The 18,285-nt window shown below is 42.2% G+C and overlaps 1 protein-coding gene across 1 annotated transcript in view; it reads right to left on the reverse strand.

The window, feature by feature from the left end:
* The window catches only part of Clul1 (clusterin like 1), a 30,253-nt gene extending 14,976 nt beyond the window's left edge, over positions 1-15,277 (reverse strand). The window contains exons 1-4 of the mRNA XM_029560553.1: positions 15,172-15,277; positions 13,935-14,083; positions 6,150-6,317; positions 2,826-3,255 (exon numbers count right to left, since the gene is read on the reverse strand). Of these exons, the coding sequence (XP_029416413.1) occupies positions 2,826-3,255; positions 6,150-6,317; positions 13,935-14,083; positions 15,172-15,277 (853 nt within the window). The remainder of the gene's footprint in view (positions 1-2,825; positions 3,256-6,149; positions 6,318-13,934; positions 14,084-15,171) is intronic.
* Between the last annotated feature and the right edge of the window lie 3,008 nt (positions 15,278-18,285).

An 18,285-nucleotide genomic window follows, 5' to 3' on the forward strand; every position in this document is an offset into this window, starting at 1 on the left:
GAGGTATGTATGAGATTCCCCTTCCTGCTCTAGCAGAGTACCTCAAATCGGCTTGAAACAGCACAAACTCATCATCCTACAGCTTTCTATGACAGACATCTGATGTGGGTCTCACTGGGTTAGTACCAAGGTGTCAGTAGGGCTGGTTTTGTGACAGTTCTTGGGGAGAATCCAAGTGTACACTGTGGCAAGGTTCTAGAGCCCCCTGCACTCCTGGGCATAAGGGACCCTTCCTCCATCTTCATAGTCGGCAAAGCAGGACAACAGCCTTCTGATACTGTCTCTTTTCTTTCCTGCCTCCTTGCTCTACTTTTGAGAGTATCGGGCTTTTGTTTCTGTGTGCAAAGTATTGAACTTAGTAGGCCTTGTGTATGCTAGATAAACACTCTACCACTGAGCCTCTTTTTATAACTAGATTATCATTAATTCTGCCTTCCACAGCAGCAAAGCTCAAAATGCCTCCACACTAGGCAGACTAAGTAGGGACAACTGGCTTATTCCTTCCCAACCAGCTGTCCAGAAAAGTGATAGAAACCATCTACAAATGCCCCGTGGCCCCTGCCTCACTGCTTCATCCGTAGTTCACATCTACCCCTCTGGGAAAAGACCATTTCTTCTTTGTTGAGTTTGATGGGTGCTATCCAAGAATGGTAGAGTGACAGGCTTTATCTCTGTGTGTGTGTGTGTGTGTGTGTGTGTGTGTGTGTGTGTGTGTTTAGTTGGTAGGTTGGTTATTTTCTTGAGGATTAAGCTCAGCAGGTTCTTAACACATGCTAACTAGACAATGTTCTACCACCGAGCTACATCCCCATGCCTTATTTTGTTTTTAATGTTTGCCTTTACAGGGACCCTAGATATCCAGGTTATCATAGAGGTGGGCGTGGTGCTGAAGGACAGGGCCACACAAAACTGCTAAGAGCAGAGCTGCTAACCAGAGAGGTGAATAGCAAGAGCTTCCGGCACATTCTTAGTGGAGTAGGAGGGAGTTGCACGGGTTGGGAAAGTTATTTAGATTTTGATGTGTATGAAGCCTTCCTAATACTGTGCACATTTAAGTGTGACCACCCATGTGTAAGACTGAAAAACGAACGGGGCACCATTTTGTTCTAGCGAATACATTCTGAATATTATTCCAACACAACTGATACCCACTTAAAGGCCAGGCAAAAGTTATTTGATAACACTCCAGGGTTGATGTATGTAGTCTACTGCTCTGATGCTTGTCCTGAATACTGGATGAATTTTTAACCTGAGAATAGAATACCAGACATAACATTTGACTTCCAAAAATCTCCACCAGACCTTGAAATAGAACCCAACAATTCCAGTAATGATGGCTGTTCTCTGCCCATGAAACAATGGGACGGGAAGGATTTGTTTCCTGGCTTCCGTTTCTGAAATGAGGTAAGTCCTTCCTAGATAGAAGCCAGTTACACAATGTGAATTTTGAGAGTCTGATTCACATGTTGCCAGCTATAGCTAATGTAAGTGGAAAGGAGCGAGCGGAAAGCTGCTCTGCTTCAAAAGAGAATAGCTTCTGATTTGGACTTGTGCTCAAGGAAAAGTAAAGCTGGGCTTGGTGGCACCTATCTGCAATCCCAGCACTTGGGAGGTGGAGGCAGGACCTGGAGCTCCAGGCCAGCCTGGGCTATATAGTGAGAGCACAACACAACACAACACAACAACAAAGATAAGTTCAAGGAAAGGCAGGCCCACCACCCTCACTTCTGAAATGCTGTGTCCTCTCTATAATTTGGGGATTTTGTGTGCGTGCGTGTGTGTGTGTGTGTGTGTGTGTGTGTGTGTGTGTGTGTGTGTGTGTGTGTGTGTGTGTGTGTGTGTGTGTGTGTGGTTTTGTGCATCCATTTTATGATTCAGGGAGTTGGAGTAGTGATTCAGAGGAGGTCGTAAGGCATTCAGCTTGACCTGTAAAAGGAGAGGAGGGCCCTGGACTGACTTGAAAGAATTAACTGAGCTTAGTCTGTATTTGCTTTGATAATGGAGGGGACTATACTTTTCAAGTTTTTACTTGGTTAACATTGTCTTCTTTCAGCTTTAAATTTTGCTCTAAGAACAGCCCTGGAGTTCTCAAGAATGATGGGCTTGGGATGGTGCTTGGCAAACTTGTAAGGGGCTCTGAAACCTTATCTATGAGTTATCACTTCAAGAAATGCTCTACAGTGACTCAGCAATGTCAACCATTTCCTTTAAATATTTTTTTGGGGGTAGGGGGAACACACACCATGGCACTTGTGGAGGTCAGAGGACAGCTTGTGGGAGTCACTTCTGTCCTTCCACCATGTGGTCCCAGAGATTGAACTTTGTCAGGCTTGGTGGCAAGTGCCTTTATCTGCTAAGGCATCTGGCTGGCTTGGGGTAGGGAGAGAAAGAAAGAAAATGGGCCTTGGGAGATAGCTTGGTTGGTAGGGTGCCTGCCATGAAGCATAAGGACCTGAGTTCAATCCCCAGGACCCACATAAGAAACTGGGCTTGGTGGCAGGTTCTTGTAATCCAGTACTAAGGAGGCAGAGACAGGAGGGTCCCTAGGGCTTGCTGGCCAGTCAGTATAGCCAAATCAGTGAGCCCCATGTCCCAGTTAGAGACCTGGCCTCAAAAAATAAACAAGGTGGATAGCTCCTAAGGAATAACACCAAGGTTGACCTCTGGCTTCCACATGCATATGCACACATGTATAGAGGTCTGCACACATTCACCAGCACACATATAAACATGTAGACACATCTGCACATACACATAAAAAGAAAGAAAAGAGGAAAAAGAAGGAAAGGGAAGGGCAGGAGGGGGTGGAGCCTCTTAATACTGGCCTTTGTCTGGTTTCCACGAATCCTCTATTGCATTCAGCATCTTCGTAATTGTTTCTTGGACTCTTCCATAGAGAGAGAGACTGAAATCACAAAACTTCTGGAAGAAGCTGGAAATGTCCCATCTTTGCCCAAGTTCCTCCTTTTTGGTTAGTTCTTTAGGTAAAGCTGGAGAAAAGTAAGGCTCCACTAAATCTATATCAGATATGAAATATGCTTGAAAAGCCTGGTCAAATTCTTGCTGCATCTGTTTGAAGATGCAAAAACTCCTGTTGAAGAGAGATTTCACATCCATAGTCAGCTGGCTGAACACATCTTCCATTTGGGTCACTTGTAAATCTTCCTCTGTGAGCTTTTCACTGGTAGGGCGATCTTCTGCCTCATCACTGAGAGGAAACAGAAATTGGTACATCCTCCTGAGAAACTGCTCCATCTGTGGGGTGGAGCAGGGGACAGAAAGGAAACAAACATATATTTCTTTCTGTTCCATTTCTTACAGCAAATTTTAAAGTCAGCTTTCAGTTGTCATTCTAAATCAAGAACAGTTTTGTCTAAGCTAGAAAAAAGGTGATTGACTTTGAGATAATGTATTAACATTCTTTTAGCTGGCCTTGACTTTAACCATGGAAATAGGACCTGAAATTCCTCCTGGTTTATGGCTCATGGATGACTAAAAGAGTAAAGTTTTCAATATAGTAGACAAGCTACAGCCTGATGCTCTGACAGCAGTTGGCAGGCTGTTCACTAGAGGCCACTATGAAATTTGCCTGAAAACTATAAAGAGGGCTGTTGTCTTTCACCTTAGTCGTTTTTATTATTGTTGGTGTTATTATTTAGTAGAATGTTGCTATTGTCTTTATGTTCTCCTTGTCATCACTAAACTAATCCATGGAAAGAAAAAGATTAACACATTGTATTAGTTACTTTTCTGTTGCGGTGATGGAAATACTGACCAAAGCAACTTATAGAAGGAAGCGTTTATTTGAGCTTATGGTTCCATAGGAATTACAGTCCGTCATGGTGGGGAGGCCTGGTGGCAGGAGGTGGCTGGAGCAGGAGTGGAAGCTAGGCTCTACATCTTCAAGCCAGCACAGGAAGCAAAAAGAGCAACTGGAGATCTGTCAAGGCTTAAGAACTCTGTAAGCCCACCCCCAGTGACGTGCTTCCTCCAGCACAGCCACACCTTCTAAGACCTCCCAAAACAGTGCCACCACTAAGGACAAAATTTCCAAATACTTGGAGCCTATGGGGGCATTTTCATCCAAACTACCATACACATCTACACCGAACCATAGATGGTGCTATACTTAGAGGTGGTTATAAACTAACAGTGATCAAAGCCCTTCTTGTTGCCAGGCATGGTGGCACATGTCCTTAATCCCAGAACTCAAGAAACAGAGGCAGGTTCTATGAATAAACTAACAGTGATCAAAGCCCTTCTTGTTGCCAGGCATGGTGGCACATGTCCTTAATCCCAGAACTCAAGAGACAGAGGCAGGTTCTATGAGTTTGAGGCCAGCCTGGTCTACATAGTGAGTTCAAGGCTAGGCTAGGCTACATATTGAGACCCTGTTTCAGAAAACAAAAAAAAAATTTTTTTTTAAAGCCCTGTTTATTATAAGCAAAAGAACGAAGCCCTGGCCACAGAGTTTGGGGTACCATTTAGTGGAAGAAGATTGTCCTGCAGACACACTATGTGACACCTAAGTCTGGACAGACCGCAGTTGTCTTTACATCACAGTGCTAAGGATGTGTCGAGTGCTACCAGCTATGAAATATTCCTTCTGTGCCCTCTTCCTCCTGCTGTCTAAAGAGTTCTGCAGGAGTCAGTAGAGGATCTATGCCTTTCTTAGAAAGGAATCCTGATGGATTGCCTGCTTCTCCTTCTGCCAGCTTTTGTTACTGATTCCATCCACAGAAATGAAACTTCAGTGCTAGACAAGGCAGCACGTGCCTGTGGTTCTATCTCCTTGGAAGGCTAAGAAAGAACGAAGCACCATTTGAGCCAAGAAGTTAAGACAAGCCGGTCAACATAGCAAAACCCCATCTCAGAAAAAAAATCAAGCCCTAAGAAATGTTCAGGTCACATAGGTGACCTAAATGGGAATGACCCCCAAATCTGCCTTTAGAACTCATCTAATTATATTCTGTAGCTATAAAAATAGAGCAGATGCAGTCAAGAGTGTCGTGAGATTAACTCGGCATGTTCATTTTCCTGTCCTAGGGGCTGCTGCTCCTTTGTCATTGAGTGTGGCGCTGCCAAGCCAGGAGCAGCCTCCAATTACTGCATACACTAATACAGAGAGTGAAATTCCATTCCACTGCATATTCAGCTCACATCTACAAGGGGGAAGAAGATCCAGGCCAATCCGAGATTTACTAGGGCACAGCTCATTCTATGTAGGTCACCACTCTCTGTGAGTCCTTCTGCCTAGAAGATAGCCAAAGGGGAGGAAAACGAAAGCATGTCAGCCCTACAGGATACTCATGGATAGGACAAAAGGACACATGAAGATACATACATTTGTACAGACGTGTATATATGCTACATGTAAAAGATAAAGCATATTGAAAGAAGATGGTGTGGTGGCACACACCTATAATTCTAGTACTCAAGAGGCTAAGGTAGAAGGACCATGGACTCAAGGTCAACTTAGGATACATCACAAGACCTTGTTCCCAAAATCAAGGAAGGGAGGAAAGGAGGGAAGGAGGGAAGGAAGGACCCCAACTGCAGCACTTGGAAAGTGGAAGCAGGAGGATCAGGAGTTAAGGGTCATCCTTGGCTACATACTGAGTTTGAGACCTGCTTGGAATATATGTAGACCATATAGAAGTGAGAGAGAAAGAGAGGGGGGAGAGAGAGAGAGAGAGAGAGAGAGAGAGAAGAGGCAGAGGACGCCTTCAAATATGTGGCCTCCAGGAGAAAATATTAAAGATTGAAATCAGAGACTGTCATACTATAGTTGAAAATGCAATTAGACAAACATTTATTAGATGTCTACAATGCTCAAATGAAGACAAATGTGATACAATCTCTGCCCTCAAAGGGCTTACAATCTACTGGGAACATGTCCTCAAACAGAAAATCCAGCATGGAGTCAGAATACTTGTAAAGGAGTTTCATAGAGTACAATTAACAAGAATTGATGATATTCTAGATTGTAAATACACAGGTAATGACACATAAACATTAGTGTTACTCTAGACCACAAAAGGTCAATATCATCTTAATCATTGCTATTCTAAATAGTAGCATAATTTAAAAAGCAAGGTGGCCTAGATGCCTTAAGAACTCTGAATCACTGAGCTCTTTTTTCCTCTTACCATATTTTTCACAAAGGACCAACCAGGTTGGCAAGTTGTATAAAATCTCATGCAGTTACTTTCCAGGCAAGACCTGCACTCATCCCAGGAGTCTGCGGAAGATACCTGGTATAACTTTTCTTCTTCCTCCAAATGATCTTGAACTTCATTCATAAGCTTCAGGGCCTCCTAATTAAAAAACAGAAATAGAAGTCCTATCTCCGTTTCCTGATTGTAAGAACAACTTAGTTGGTTTCACTTTAAAAAAAAAACAAAAAAAAAAAACCTGTATATTCAGGCTAGGGCTGAAACTCAGTTGGTAGAGAGCTTCCCTTGCATGCATGAAACTCTGGGTTTGATCCCCAGCACAGCACACACTAGGCATAATGGCACACACCTGTGATCTCAGCACTCAGGAGGATCAAAAGTTCAAGGTTATCCTTGGCTACATAGTGAGGTCAAGGCCAGCCTGGGAAATATAAATATAAACGTACATCTTCTAAGCTACTCCAGTCTGTCTTCTTCACACTCCTCACTGCTGACAGACTGCTCTAGCACTTTCTATCCCATAAAGAAAAGACTACCAGGGTTGGAGAGATGGCTCAGCAATTAAGAGCGCTTGCTGCTCTTCCAGAGGACCCAAGTACAGTTCCCAGCATCCATGTCAGGAAGTGTAACTTCAGTTCCAAAAGACCTAGCACCCTCTTCTGGCCTCTGCTTATATGCATACACAGACTTACACACAAACACATATACACATGAAAAGAAATAAATCTTTGAGAAAAGAGGCTACTGAATAATCCCTATTGAAGGCTGTGAAACTACTTGTCTATTCATTTATTCAACAAATATTTGTTGAGTACTTGCTGTGTGATAGACCTTGCACTAGATGTGGATGAGCCAATACCAGAGACTCCAGCTCTATCTGGAGGAACCAATGTGGTTTACCTTTTGACTTCTCTGCATGTCTAACCTTTGGGAGGTATGGAAGCGTGGACTGTAAGGGTTATATATATTTTACTTCTTTAATTTATGCTGCCTTTCATTGTTACATGTGCTTAATCACTGCAAGATTATACTTTGCCTATAACCATTGAGTAACACTGAGCAGCTTCATTCTTCTTGTCTGTATTCAGAGTGCTCCCCCTTGTGGTGCTGGCTGCACTTGGCCAGGTCCTGCTCCTGGCTGCAAGAATTCCAGCTTCAAAGACACCTGTCACTGATAGCGCTGCCCTGGAGGTCCCCACAGGCTGGCTCCGTAGCACAGCAGGCTTTTTTTTTTTTCCTTGTACCCCTGGTTAGACACCTGACATCATTGTTCATGTGTACTTTAAGACTGGCCACTCCCTGCCCGAGATGCCGTTCAGCAGAATGAGGGCTGAAATGGACCTCAGCCCTAAGGCAACTCTCAGGAGAAAAGCACACAGGAAAAGAAGCTTCTGTTCCTTCCTTCCTTCCTTTCTTCTTCCGTCCTTCTTTCCTTCCTCCCATCTTTCCCCTCCCTCCTTTCCCCTCCCTCCTTCCTTCCCTCTCTCTCTCCTTCCTCCCTCCCTCCCTCCCTCCCTCCCTCCCTTCCTTCCTTCTTTCCTTCCTTTGGTTTTTTGAGACAAGGTCTCTGTAGCCCCAGCTGGTCCAGAACTTGCTATGTAGACCAGGCTGGCCTCGATATCACAGAGATCCGCGTGCCTTTTCTTCCAGAGTGCTGGGATTAAAGGTGTACACCACCATGCTCAGCTTAAAGTTTCTGTTCTTGAAACCATTTATTGTAAGCTTTTGTTTGCTTGTTTTCACAGGGTTTTACTACATAGTCTAGGCTGGCCATCATCTTCCTGCCTCAGCCTCCTAAGTGCTGGCATCACAGATGTTATCATACATTTGGGGGGGGGGCTGTGCATGTATGTGGTGTGTGTGTGTTTACATGTTTCTGTGTGTGGAGGCTTGAGGTCAAAGTTGGGTGTTTTCCTCTATTGCTCTGCACATTATCTTTGGAGACGGGATTTCTTCCCTGAAGCCTGAACCTGGAGTTCACCAGTTGGCTACACTGGATGGCCAGCAGGCTCCCAATATCTGCCTGTCTATCCTGCCCCTCTCTCCCAGTGCTGGGGTTACAGAAGAGCACCTCTGTGCCCAGCTTTGTATGTGGGTACTGGGGGTCCAAACTCAGGTCCTCGTGCTTATGTCCCAGACATGACTTAATGAGTCATCCCAGCCCATGTTATTATACATTTATTCACCCAATGGGAAAGAAATCACCCTTTCCTGTATGTTAAGCACAAAATACTACCGTGGTTCTAGTGATCTTCCATGAGCTCTGCCGGCTTGGCCTTTTTCAGCTTTTCTTTTTGCAGAGTTCTGGTGCTAAGCCAGGTGGCACTTTCTCTGACCTGCATAGGAAACCCAGCAGGACCCCAGCTTGCCAAGTACACATTGACAGTATCTGTGGGTGAGAGTAAGCATGTGTGCCCACAGGCTTTTAAGAACAGTGTGGGAGCCCCACATCTTAAGAGTAGCTGTCTCAAGTTGAAGGGATGGCTTAGCAGTTAAGAGCTGCTCTTGCAGAGGACCTAAGTTTGGTTCTCACCACCCATGTCAGGTAGCCCACAAATGCCTGCAACTCCAGCTCTAGGGGATCCAATACCTCTGTCCCCTGCCTGCACTCACATGTACAACACCCCCCATACACATACATAATTACAAAATAAGATAATTAAGAAACTTTTTAAAGAATGGTGGCTTCACCCTGGTTGACTCCAATTCCTCCAGGACTTTCCCAGTGGGGGCAAGTTTTGAATATTTTCAGTATTGCCCTCTTAAACTAAAATCTCAGTATTCCCAATTTTGAATTGTAGTCACTATGTGCCATTGAGCAAATTATTTAATATATTTAATTGTCTCGTTGTTTGCAAATCAGAATAACAGTAAAATCTACTGCTTGGGGTTTTGTTATTAAGCGAGATAAAAAAGCAACACACCCAGCACACTGTTATAACTAGTAACTCTCAGAGTTATTTCTCTCTTCCCTAAGACGCAAAACAGGAACCACTGGCCGAATCAGTCTTGCAGGTATTGCAAGTTGACTGTTACCATGGATGCAGTAACACTCTGGTTCAGGAATGTCCTGCCCATTTCCTCTGCTTCCTCTAAATATTCCATCCATAGACAAGTCCGTTCTTAGAACTGTCTGTGTAGTTTACCGCTCATCAAAAGACACAAACCTGATGTGTGTGGGGGGGTTCATTTTAAGTGCTCTGGAGCTTTTCATTTTAGTGAAAACAAGTTTCAGATGCTGTCAATATGATGCAGGCCCATAATTCCAGCAGGAGGCAGGAGGTTAAGGAGTCCAAGGCCAGCCCGGGCTACATGAGAATCTGTTTCAAAAAAACCAAAACCTACTAAACAAAAATGGATGTTCTCAATAAATATTAATGAGAAGAGAGTGAGGTGGGCACCATGGTGATACAGGTCATTTGGGATGGGTGGTGCTCAGTACTAGAAGACTGGTTGTACAATGCCAGTGTTTGCCAGCTCATAATTTCTCTAAACTAACCTTTATTGTAGGTTTAAAGTAATTTTAGGAATAGAGACTCAAAGTTAAGCAGGTTTTTAAACTTTTTTCCAGTTAATCTTTGGAGTGCCCAAACTAACAAAATGCATTTTTATTCAATAAATAGGTTTTTAAGAATAAAAATTATATCAGTTGTTGGACTATTTCAGGGCCAGCACTGAGACCCATGTTTACTTCCTGAGCCACCCCTCATTTGAATATTCTTTTCACTATACCACACCTGTAGCTTGCCAGGTTTAGGAAAGGGAGAAAAGGGGGCTGGAGAGATGATCAGTGGTTAGGAGCACTGGCTGCTCTTGCAGAGGACTTGGTTCAGATCCCACCACCCACAAGGCAGCTAATAGCTGTCTGTAACTCCAATTACAGGGGCTCCAACGCCGTCTTCTGATCTCCATGGGCATTGCATGACACAGGTGCACTTACATATATACAGGCAACACTCATAACACATAAAATAAAAATAAATTTTTTTTTTTGGTCTTTTGAGACAGGGTCTCCTTGTAGCTCCAGCTGACCTGAGACTTAACATATAGACCAGGCTGGCCTCAGAGAGATCCACTTGCCTCTGCTTTCTGAGTGTTGGGATTAAAGGAGTGTGTCACCATGCCTGGCTGCAAAAAAATTTTAAGTGAGAAAAGCAGCCCATCGGCAGGTTCCATGTGCTCACATCTGCCGCCTTTCTCCAGGTCCATTCAGCCCATTGTTGGAATAACGTGTTAATTAAGAGCTTCAACCTCAGTTTTCTTAGCTGTGAAATCAAAGTACAGTTGACCCAGATGTTTGAAGGATTCCATGTGATGATGTGTTTTGTATTAATGACATGTTAGTGTCACTGTTCCCAGATGGCCCAATTTCAAAGCCCACCAGGGAAGAACCCAGCATGGGGGCCTTCCACACTGTCCCAAGGAGGAGCTATTTTAGATTTCTTCAAAATCTTTTGATTGTTGCCAAAAGGGAGGAGGGCTTGCAGCTGCTGGCTGAACCACAAACCATCTCGTCTCCTTGCTAGGGGCCTGCCTGACCAACCTGCCTGACCATAGGCAGCCTGGTAAGAGGCTGTCAGAGCAGCGTTGGGGTCAGTCTGTCAGATTCTGCCTCCTTTGCTCAATGGACTTCCAGAGGCCACAGTGCTCAAGCAGTCTGGAATTCATTTACTTCAACTTTACAGAAATGTAAGTGAAGATAGAGAGGGATAGGAAGTATTAGAACTCTATTTGCACTATTTAAAACGTTGTGTGTATATTTGTGTATATACATGTGTGTCAAATCAACGTCAAACATCTTCCTCTGTTGTTTGTTGTCCACTTTGCCTTTTATTTATTTTTTATTTTTGATCTTTTTGAGACAGGGCCTCCCTGTAGCCCCAGCTGGCCTGGAACTCACTATGTAGACCAGGCTGGCCTTGAACTCACAGAGATCCACCTGCCTCTGCCTCCTGAGTGCTGGGATCAAAGGCATGCACCACTATGCCGGGCTCCACCTAGCCTTTTGAGACAGGGTTTGGTTTCACTGATTTTGAGCTCATTGATTGCTCAAGATTGGCTGGCCAGTGATCTCTAGAGAGCCAACTGTCTGTGCTAGACTTACAGGCACATGCCACCACGCCCAGCTTCCACCACGCCTAGCTTCCACCACGCCCAGCTTCCGTGTGGGGATGGATCTGAACTCAGGGCCTCATGCCTGTGCAGCTGGCACATTATGGACTGAACTACTTCCCCAGCCCCCAGTTGTACTTTTTAATAAAAAAAAAACTAACGAGGGGGAGGTTTGATCCTCATCAGCACAAAAGAAAATAAATTGACAGAGGAGAAATAGAGCATTGTTGAATGGGCATAGATTTCAGCTTTTGCAAAATGTTGCCTATGATCTGAATGTGTTTAACACTATTAAACCATATACTTAAAAATGATTAAAATGGAGTTGAGAGTGGAATTCAGTGTTAAAAGCATGTGCTAAGCATGTGTGAGGCCCTAGGTTTAATCCTTAGCACTAATATAAATAGACAAAATAAAACAAAGAAAAGAAAAAGATGGTAACTTTCATATTATTTTGTGGTTTTTGACAATTTTAATTTCTTAAAAATGAAAAGCAATTTATTCTCAACATTAAAATTTAAAATATTTTCCATATTATTTTTGTTGTTGTTGTTGTTATTATTATTATGTTTTTGCTTTGAGGCAGGGTCTCACTCTGTATCCCAGGCTGGCCTAGAACTGACTGTGTAGCCCAGGCTGGCCTCAAAGCTGTGGTAATCTTCTTGCCTCAGCCTTCAGAATACTGGGATTACAGGCATAAACTACCCATTCAGATTTTCCGGATTATTTCTTTTATAGTTTTTATTTCCTTGTTGATTAAAGGTAGTATTGAAAAATAACCTTTTAGAAACCATTTGTTTTGAGTGTTACGTTAATGTTATAAAACGATGTATGCAATGTCTGTAGTTTGGAAATGTATTAAGCTTTATGCAATAGGTTATAAACAATTTTTCATATTTTCCAAGAACATTTGAATATAATGTGTATTTTCTATTGATAAAATACATATTTGAACTGTATGTTCATATGTAGCCACATGATTGCTTAAAAATAGATTGGGGGGAATGTGGCTCAGTGGGAGACCCTAGCATGTATTCAATCCCTGGCACCTCAAAAAAATAAAAACTAAAAAATTAAATGGGGTCTGGGGCTGGAGAGATGACTCAGCAGTTACGAACACTGGCTGTTCCTCCAGAGGACCTGGGTTTGACTTCCAGCATCCACATGGCAGTTAACAACTGTTGGCAACTCCAGTTTCAGGGCTTCTGGACCCTCTTATGGCCTCTGCAGGGCATTGCATGCACATGCAGGGCATTGCATACACGCAGACAAAACACTCATACACAAAATTTTTTTAAAAAATAAATGTTTTGAAAAATAAAATGGGGTCAAGATATAACTCGGTGGTAGAGACCCTTGTTATGATCCCTGACAATGCAAAAACTAAATACAATGCAATAAGTTTGGCTAATGCCCTATTGCTATATACTGGTGCTCTGTTGAGGTGATGTCAGACATTCTGCTTGGCCAACTATATGTGAGGACCCTGGGGAGAAGGGATCCTATTCCACAAGCACTGACCAGGCTCCCCTACATCTCTCTACTTGCCTTTTAATTATCATCAGTTGCCCTTTGAGAGGACTCTGTGGACTGATGAATTTTTTATCTAGTTACAACTAATGCTTTAATTTTTTTTTTACTTACTATTTTGTGTGTGTGTGTGTGTGTGTGTGTGTGTGTGTGTGTAGGCACACATTGCCATGGCACATATATAGAGGTCAGTGGGCAACTTGTGGGAGTCAGTTCTCTCCTTCTACCATGTGGGTTCCAGGGAATGATGAGGCTTCGTGACAAGCACCTTTACTTGCTAAGCTGTCTTGCTGACCTGTCACTAATCTGTTGATAAATAGATAGGAGGCTTGAAACGGTTCTTGGGGAAAAGAAACAGAGAAATAAAGCCTATGAATAATTTAAGCTCAAGTAGCCAAGAAGCAACAACAGACCTAGTAGTCCTTCCTTATGAGCTTGTTATTAGCCACATGACAAGATAAGCCTGGGATCTAATCATATCTGCAAATCCACTGATGGTCTCTAAAGAGCTAGAAGACTTTTGAAAAATAGAGTTCAAAACTGGGTGTACTAGTGCACGCCTGTAATCCCAGCACTTAAAAGGTGAAGGCAGAAGGTTCTAGAATTTGAGGTTAGCCTTGAGCCTGGGTTACATAAGATGCTGTCTCTAAATAAATAAGAATGAAAGAAAGGGAAAAAGGAATGAGTTTCTAACCATCATCACGCTAAATGTATGCTGTGCCTCAAGCTACTAATGGTGCCAATTCACATATAAAAAAATTAGTATGCATACATTTAGGAGTGAGGACTAATTTTATTTTAATTTTTTGGGTAATAGGGATTGGAAACCACTGATCTAGCCAAAAACTCTACAAACCTTAACTCAGAAGAGACTAAAAAGAAAGCATTTTTGTAAAAGCACTTCTCACTCGGGCACGAATCCGTAAATGCTGTGTGCTTGCAGCCCCGTGGAGGTCTGCTAGACAGCAAGTGGGTTCTCTGTGGAAATTTAAAGCTTCCTTCACACTTCTCCAATAAAAATGCAATACAGGGAAAAGAAGTAACATTGTACAAGCGCCACCTTTATAGTCCTGATGAGCGCAGCGCAGGAGCAGTGACAATTTTCACTTCTGGTACCTGCTTTTCTTCTTTGCATTTCCTCAAGGTTTTCATCAGTTTGGTGTGTTCTTCCTCTCTCCTTTCCATCAAGATTTTCATCTGCTTAATGCCAATCAAAGCCTTCTCCACCTCTCCTCCTGCATCTATCCACCCTGTATCTGAAAAACCTAAAAGACATTTTGCATGTTTTGTTTTTAACCTGACCAGATTACAAAACAGTAAGTTCACCAATACTCTGTGTCCTCTAAATAAAGGCTTAACTGTTCTTTTCTAGCCTCGTGCTCTGAAAGCAGATAGTAGTGAACTAGCTGTCAGCTGCCACATGGGTGCTACCTTTTCTTCCTCACTGGGGAGCCCTGAACAAACCAGAGTTGTTTAACCTCGTTCCTTTGTCATTTTCCACAGGCCCAGCTTTCCTTATCAAGCTTTCTGTCACTGGAGACTCAAGTATGTTTATATTCGAGAAAAATTTGAATTTTCTCGACAAACAATTTATATGAAATGCTCAGTAGAGGACTTCAAACACAGTGAACAATCTCCCTTTTTCAGTTTTAATTGCCTTCCAAGAAGCTGTCAAACTAAAAACGTTTCTCATATACTACAAGATTCCTTAGCATCCGAACAGACGGCTCTTTCATGCCATGAACTGGTCCTTAGTGGGTATCAATTCATAGTCTTTCTGTCTTCTCTAGTCAGTGTGGCCTTCTGAGGAGCTTATTAATGCCTCTGAATTTAATTACAGACTCGGGATCAACTCTGTTTTAGTTCTTTTATTTTGCTAATGGTGAAATACCCCAAATATATATCACCAAGAAAAGGGCCCAAGTTAATGGGCACAGAACAACCAAATTCACTGTCATGAAAACCTACCCCTTGATTAGTTTAAGAATAATTACACAGATTACTGTAATGGTTTAAATTTTTTAAATGCTAGGAAAGTATTTCGCTGTTCATTAAAGATGAGCTGAGATGACACCAAACATCTGGATAATACCAAAAAATGCAGTCAAAAAGTTGGCAAGTTTTATCTGCATGATAGCAAACATCTGGATATGTGAATGCTGGCTCGTGGAGAGTTGGTTGGAATTTTCTATTTTTATCCAGATGTTTGGCATCATGAGGACTTGGTTTAAGTGCCCGAAGAACTTCTCACTGTGAGATGTAATGAATACGGGTGTCTCTCAACTGCAAGGCCCTATAAATGCCAGCAGGACAGGCAAGCATGCAAACAGGACAGATAAGAAGCCAAACGTACTCTTCAGGTTTCCATCGATAGCAGTTTTGTCATTCCAAGTGGGTGCACTGTGACAGCCTTTCAACCACAGCAGATACACAGTAAGTGCCAAGAGTGGAGGTTTCATGTTCCCAATGTTCCTGTAAAGGGAATATAAACCTGCCTCAAATACCTTCCTTGAGGCTAGCCTGTGGGTCATCAATTGAAAACACAACGTGCTCCAAAGTGCTTTTCTATCAACTTCTCTTTATGACTTAGGCTCTTCATGCTAATATGTCCGGAACATAAGGAAGCTTAAACTATAAGTTCAAAAGCCAAACAAACCCTATTTAGTCTCTATTTAGTTTACATTCTTCATGACAGTTAAATAAATTCACCAAGCCAGGCAGGCCAGCCCATGGGCAGTGGGGTGAGGATGGAGAGTAGCAGGCCAGCTTGAGCAGCACAGCAAGACCCTGCTTCAATAACAAAACAAAACAACGATGATGAAGATAAAGTTGTCGCCTGAAGTCCAGGCAGTGACTTTAGAAATAACAGGCCTTACAGAGTCCAATCTTTATTTGATTTTCTTGTCCACAATAAACTAAAGTCAGAATTAGAGTATGTAGGGGCAAATTTTTACCCCCATAATTCTGAGTCCTCCTGCCTCCATCCAATATGCTAGTATCACAAAGGTGTACACTACCACACTCAGCAAGAAACACAATTTTCTGTGGTGCTGGAGGATTCTCCTAATTTGTATGAAACTTCTTCCTGTGCTATGTGAATAGTGCAGTTATTTTTTTCCTCATAGGCAATGAATTTCCATTTAAGTATATTTTGATTTACATTAATTAAAAATATCCCAAATACAAATGCTTAAAACTTTGCTAAGAAGATAAATTAAACAACTGTATGATTTAATAGAATTAAATCTATAAAGTATGCCATATTATCTTAATTTCCCACAAAAGAGTATTTACTAAATGCATATTTGTTATATTAAAAATTTCACTAATCAGCATTTGAAGTGTCTTCAATACAGTCATAAAATGACAGTGGTACTAGTAATAACATAATTTTCATATTTTATATGGCATTTGAACTTTTCTATTAGTGCCCAGCTTACCAAACAAAACTTTTAAAATAGCATATTTACCACTAACTTTGCAGGTCTCTCCAGAGAAGGTGCCACTAGCTTCTGCAAGGGCCTTTGATTTTCTCTGATTTAATTTTCATCCGTGTCAGAGATTTAGCCTTGTTCTCTTAATTTGATGACACAGTTCTTAATCCTATTAAATGGATATTTTGAGGTTGAGACTACTGGTTAAAATTTAGTAATATGTAAAACAAAACACTAGAGGGCAGGCTGAGCACACCATCAGAACAATGGCCTTAATACCCATTTTACACAAATATGATTTTTTTGGTTTTGAGTTTTAAAAATCTTTTAAAAATGTACTTGTATTTTATTAAAAATGTATTTGTGTTTTATGTGTGTGAATATTTTACCTGAATATATGCAAGTGTACCCATACGTGCAATGCCTGTGGAGGCCAGAAGAGGGTGTTGGATCTCCTGGAACTGGAGTTAAAGACAATTATTAGTCACCATGTAGGTGTTGGGAACTGAACCCAGGTCCTCTGCAAGAGCAGCCAGGGCTCTTAACCACTGAGCCTTCTCTCCAGCCCCAAGTTTATGTTGCTCAAGTTAGCCTTAAATTCTTACATAGGCAAGGATGACCTTGAACTCCTGAGTCTCCCGCCTCTACCTCCCAAGTGCAGGGATGCAGGGATTACAGACTGGCGTTTTTCTTTTTAAGCTATACTTTCTCAAGAATACAGAAAAAAATAAATTTTTTAAAAATGGTTTAACTTGGGCCAGAGAGATGGCTCAGTGGTTAAGAACACTGGATGTTCTTGCAGAGGACCCAGGTTTAAATTCCAGCACCCACATGGCAGCTAACAACTGTCCATAATTCCAGTTCCAGGGGATCCAACAGCTTCTTCTGTCCTCTACAGGCATTGCACAACACGGGTGCACTTACAAATATTCAGGCAATATATGCATACACATAAAATGAAAAAATAATAAAATATTTTTTAAAGTGATTAACTAAAGTAAAGCCATTTTCAACTGTATAATGTGATTTTTAAAAACCTAGCATGCTGGACAGCACTCCAGAGGCAGAGGCAGGAGTATCTCTGTGAGTTCAAGGCCAGCCTGGTCTCCATGGTGAGTTCCAGGCCAGCTGGGGCTACAGGGAGACCCCATCTCAAAAAGACCAAAAAATAAAAATTAAAAAATAAAAAATAAAGCAAACACCAAAAAACCTATTATGTAAATAACTCAATAGTTATATAATGCAGTAGGCTTTTTGTTGCTTGTTTTGGAGTATATGTGTATACACTTCTGTTGTGCTTGTGGAGGCTAGAGGTTGAGGTTGGTGTCCTCCTCATTTGCTTTTCACTGAGTCCTTAAGTTCTGGGAACTGAATTCAGGTCTTCTGCAAGAGCAGTAGGTGCCCTTAACCACCAAGCCATCTCTCCAGCCTTTCCGCTTTATTTTCTGAGAGAGGGTCTCTTGCTGAATCTGGGCCGGAGGTCCTGATTCAGCTAGACTAGCTGGCTAGCAAGCCCCAGCAATCCTGTCTCTGCTTCTTAATGCTAGGATTACAGCCATACCTAGCTTTTCCATGGCTGCTTGGGATTCGAACTCAAAGCAAGCACTGTTATTTGTTTTTTGTTATTGTTGTTGTTTGGTTTGGATTTTTTGTTTTGCTTTGTTTTGTGTTTTTGAGACAGGGTCTCCTTATAGCCATAGCTAGCCTAGAACTCACTATGTAGATCAGTCTGACCTTGATCTCACAAAGATCCATCTGCCTCTGCCTCGCCAGTGCTGGGATTAAAGGCATTTGCCTTACCTGGCTATTATTTGTTTTTTGAGACAGAGTCTCACATTGTAGGCCAACTGGCCTTAAACTCATACACATCCTTCTGATTCTGCCTCCTGAGTTCTGGAAGTATAGGGGTGCACTACCACACTCAGCTCCATAAGGCAGTAGGTGAGTGTTTCAGACTCACTACAATTTGATAATCGATTAGCTGAACTGAAAACAACTTCTTAATTCATTTGAGAACAACAAGATATTAGGAC

The sequence above is a fragment of the Nannospalax galili genome, unplaced genomic scaffold (assembly GCF_000622305.1).
Source record: "Nannospalax galili isolate Female #2095 unplaced genomic scaffold, S.galili_v1.0 scaffold511, whole genome shotgun sequence".
NCBI classification, from domain to species: Eukaryota; Metazoa; Chordata; class Mammalia; order Rodentia; family Spalacidae; genus Nannospalax; species Nannospalax galili.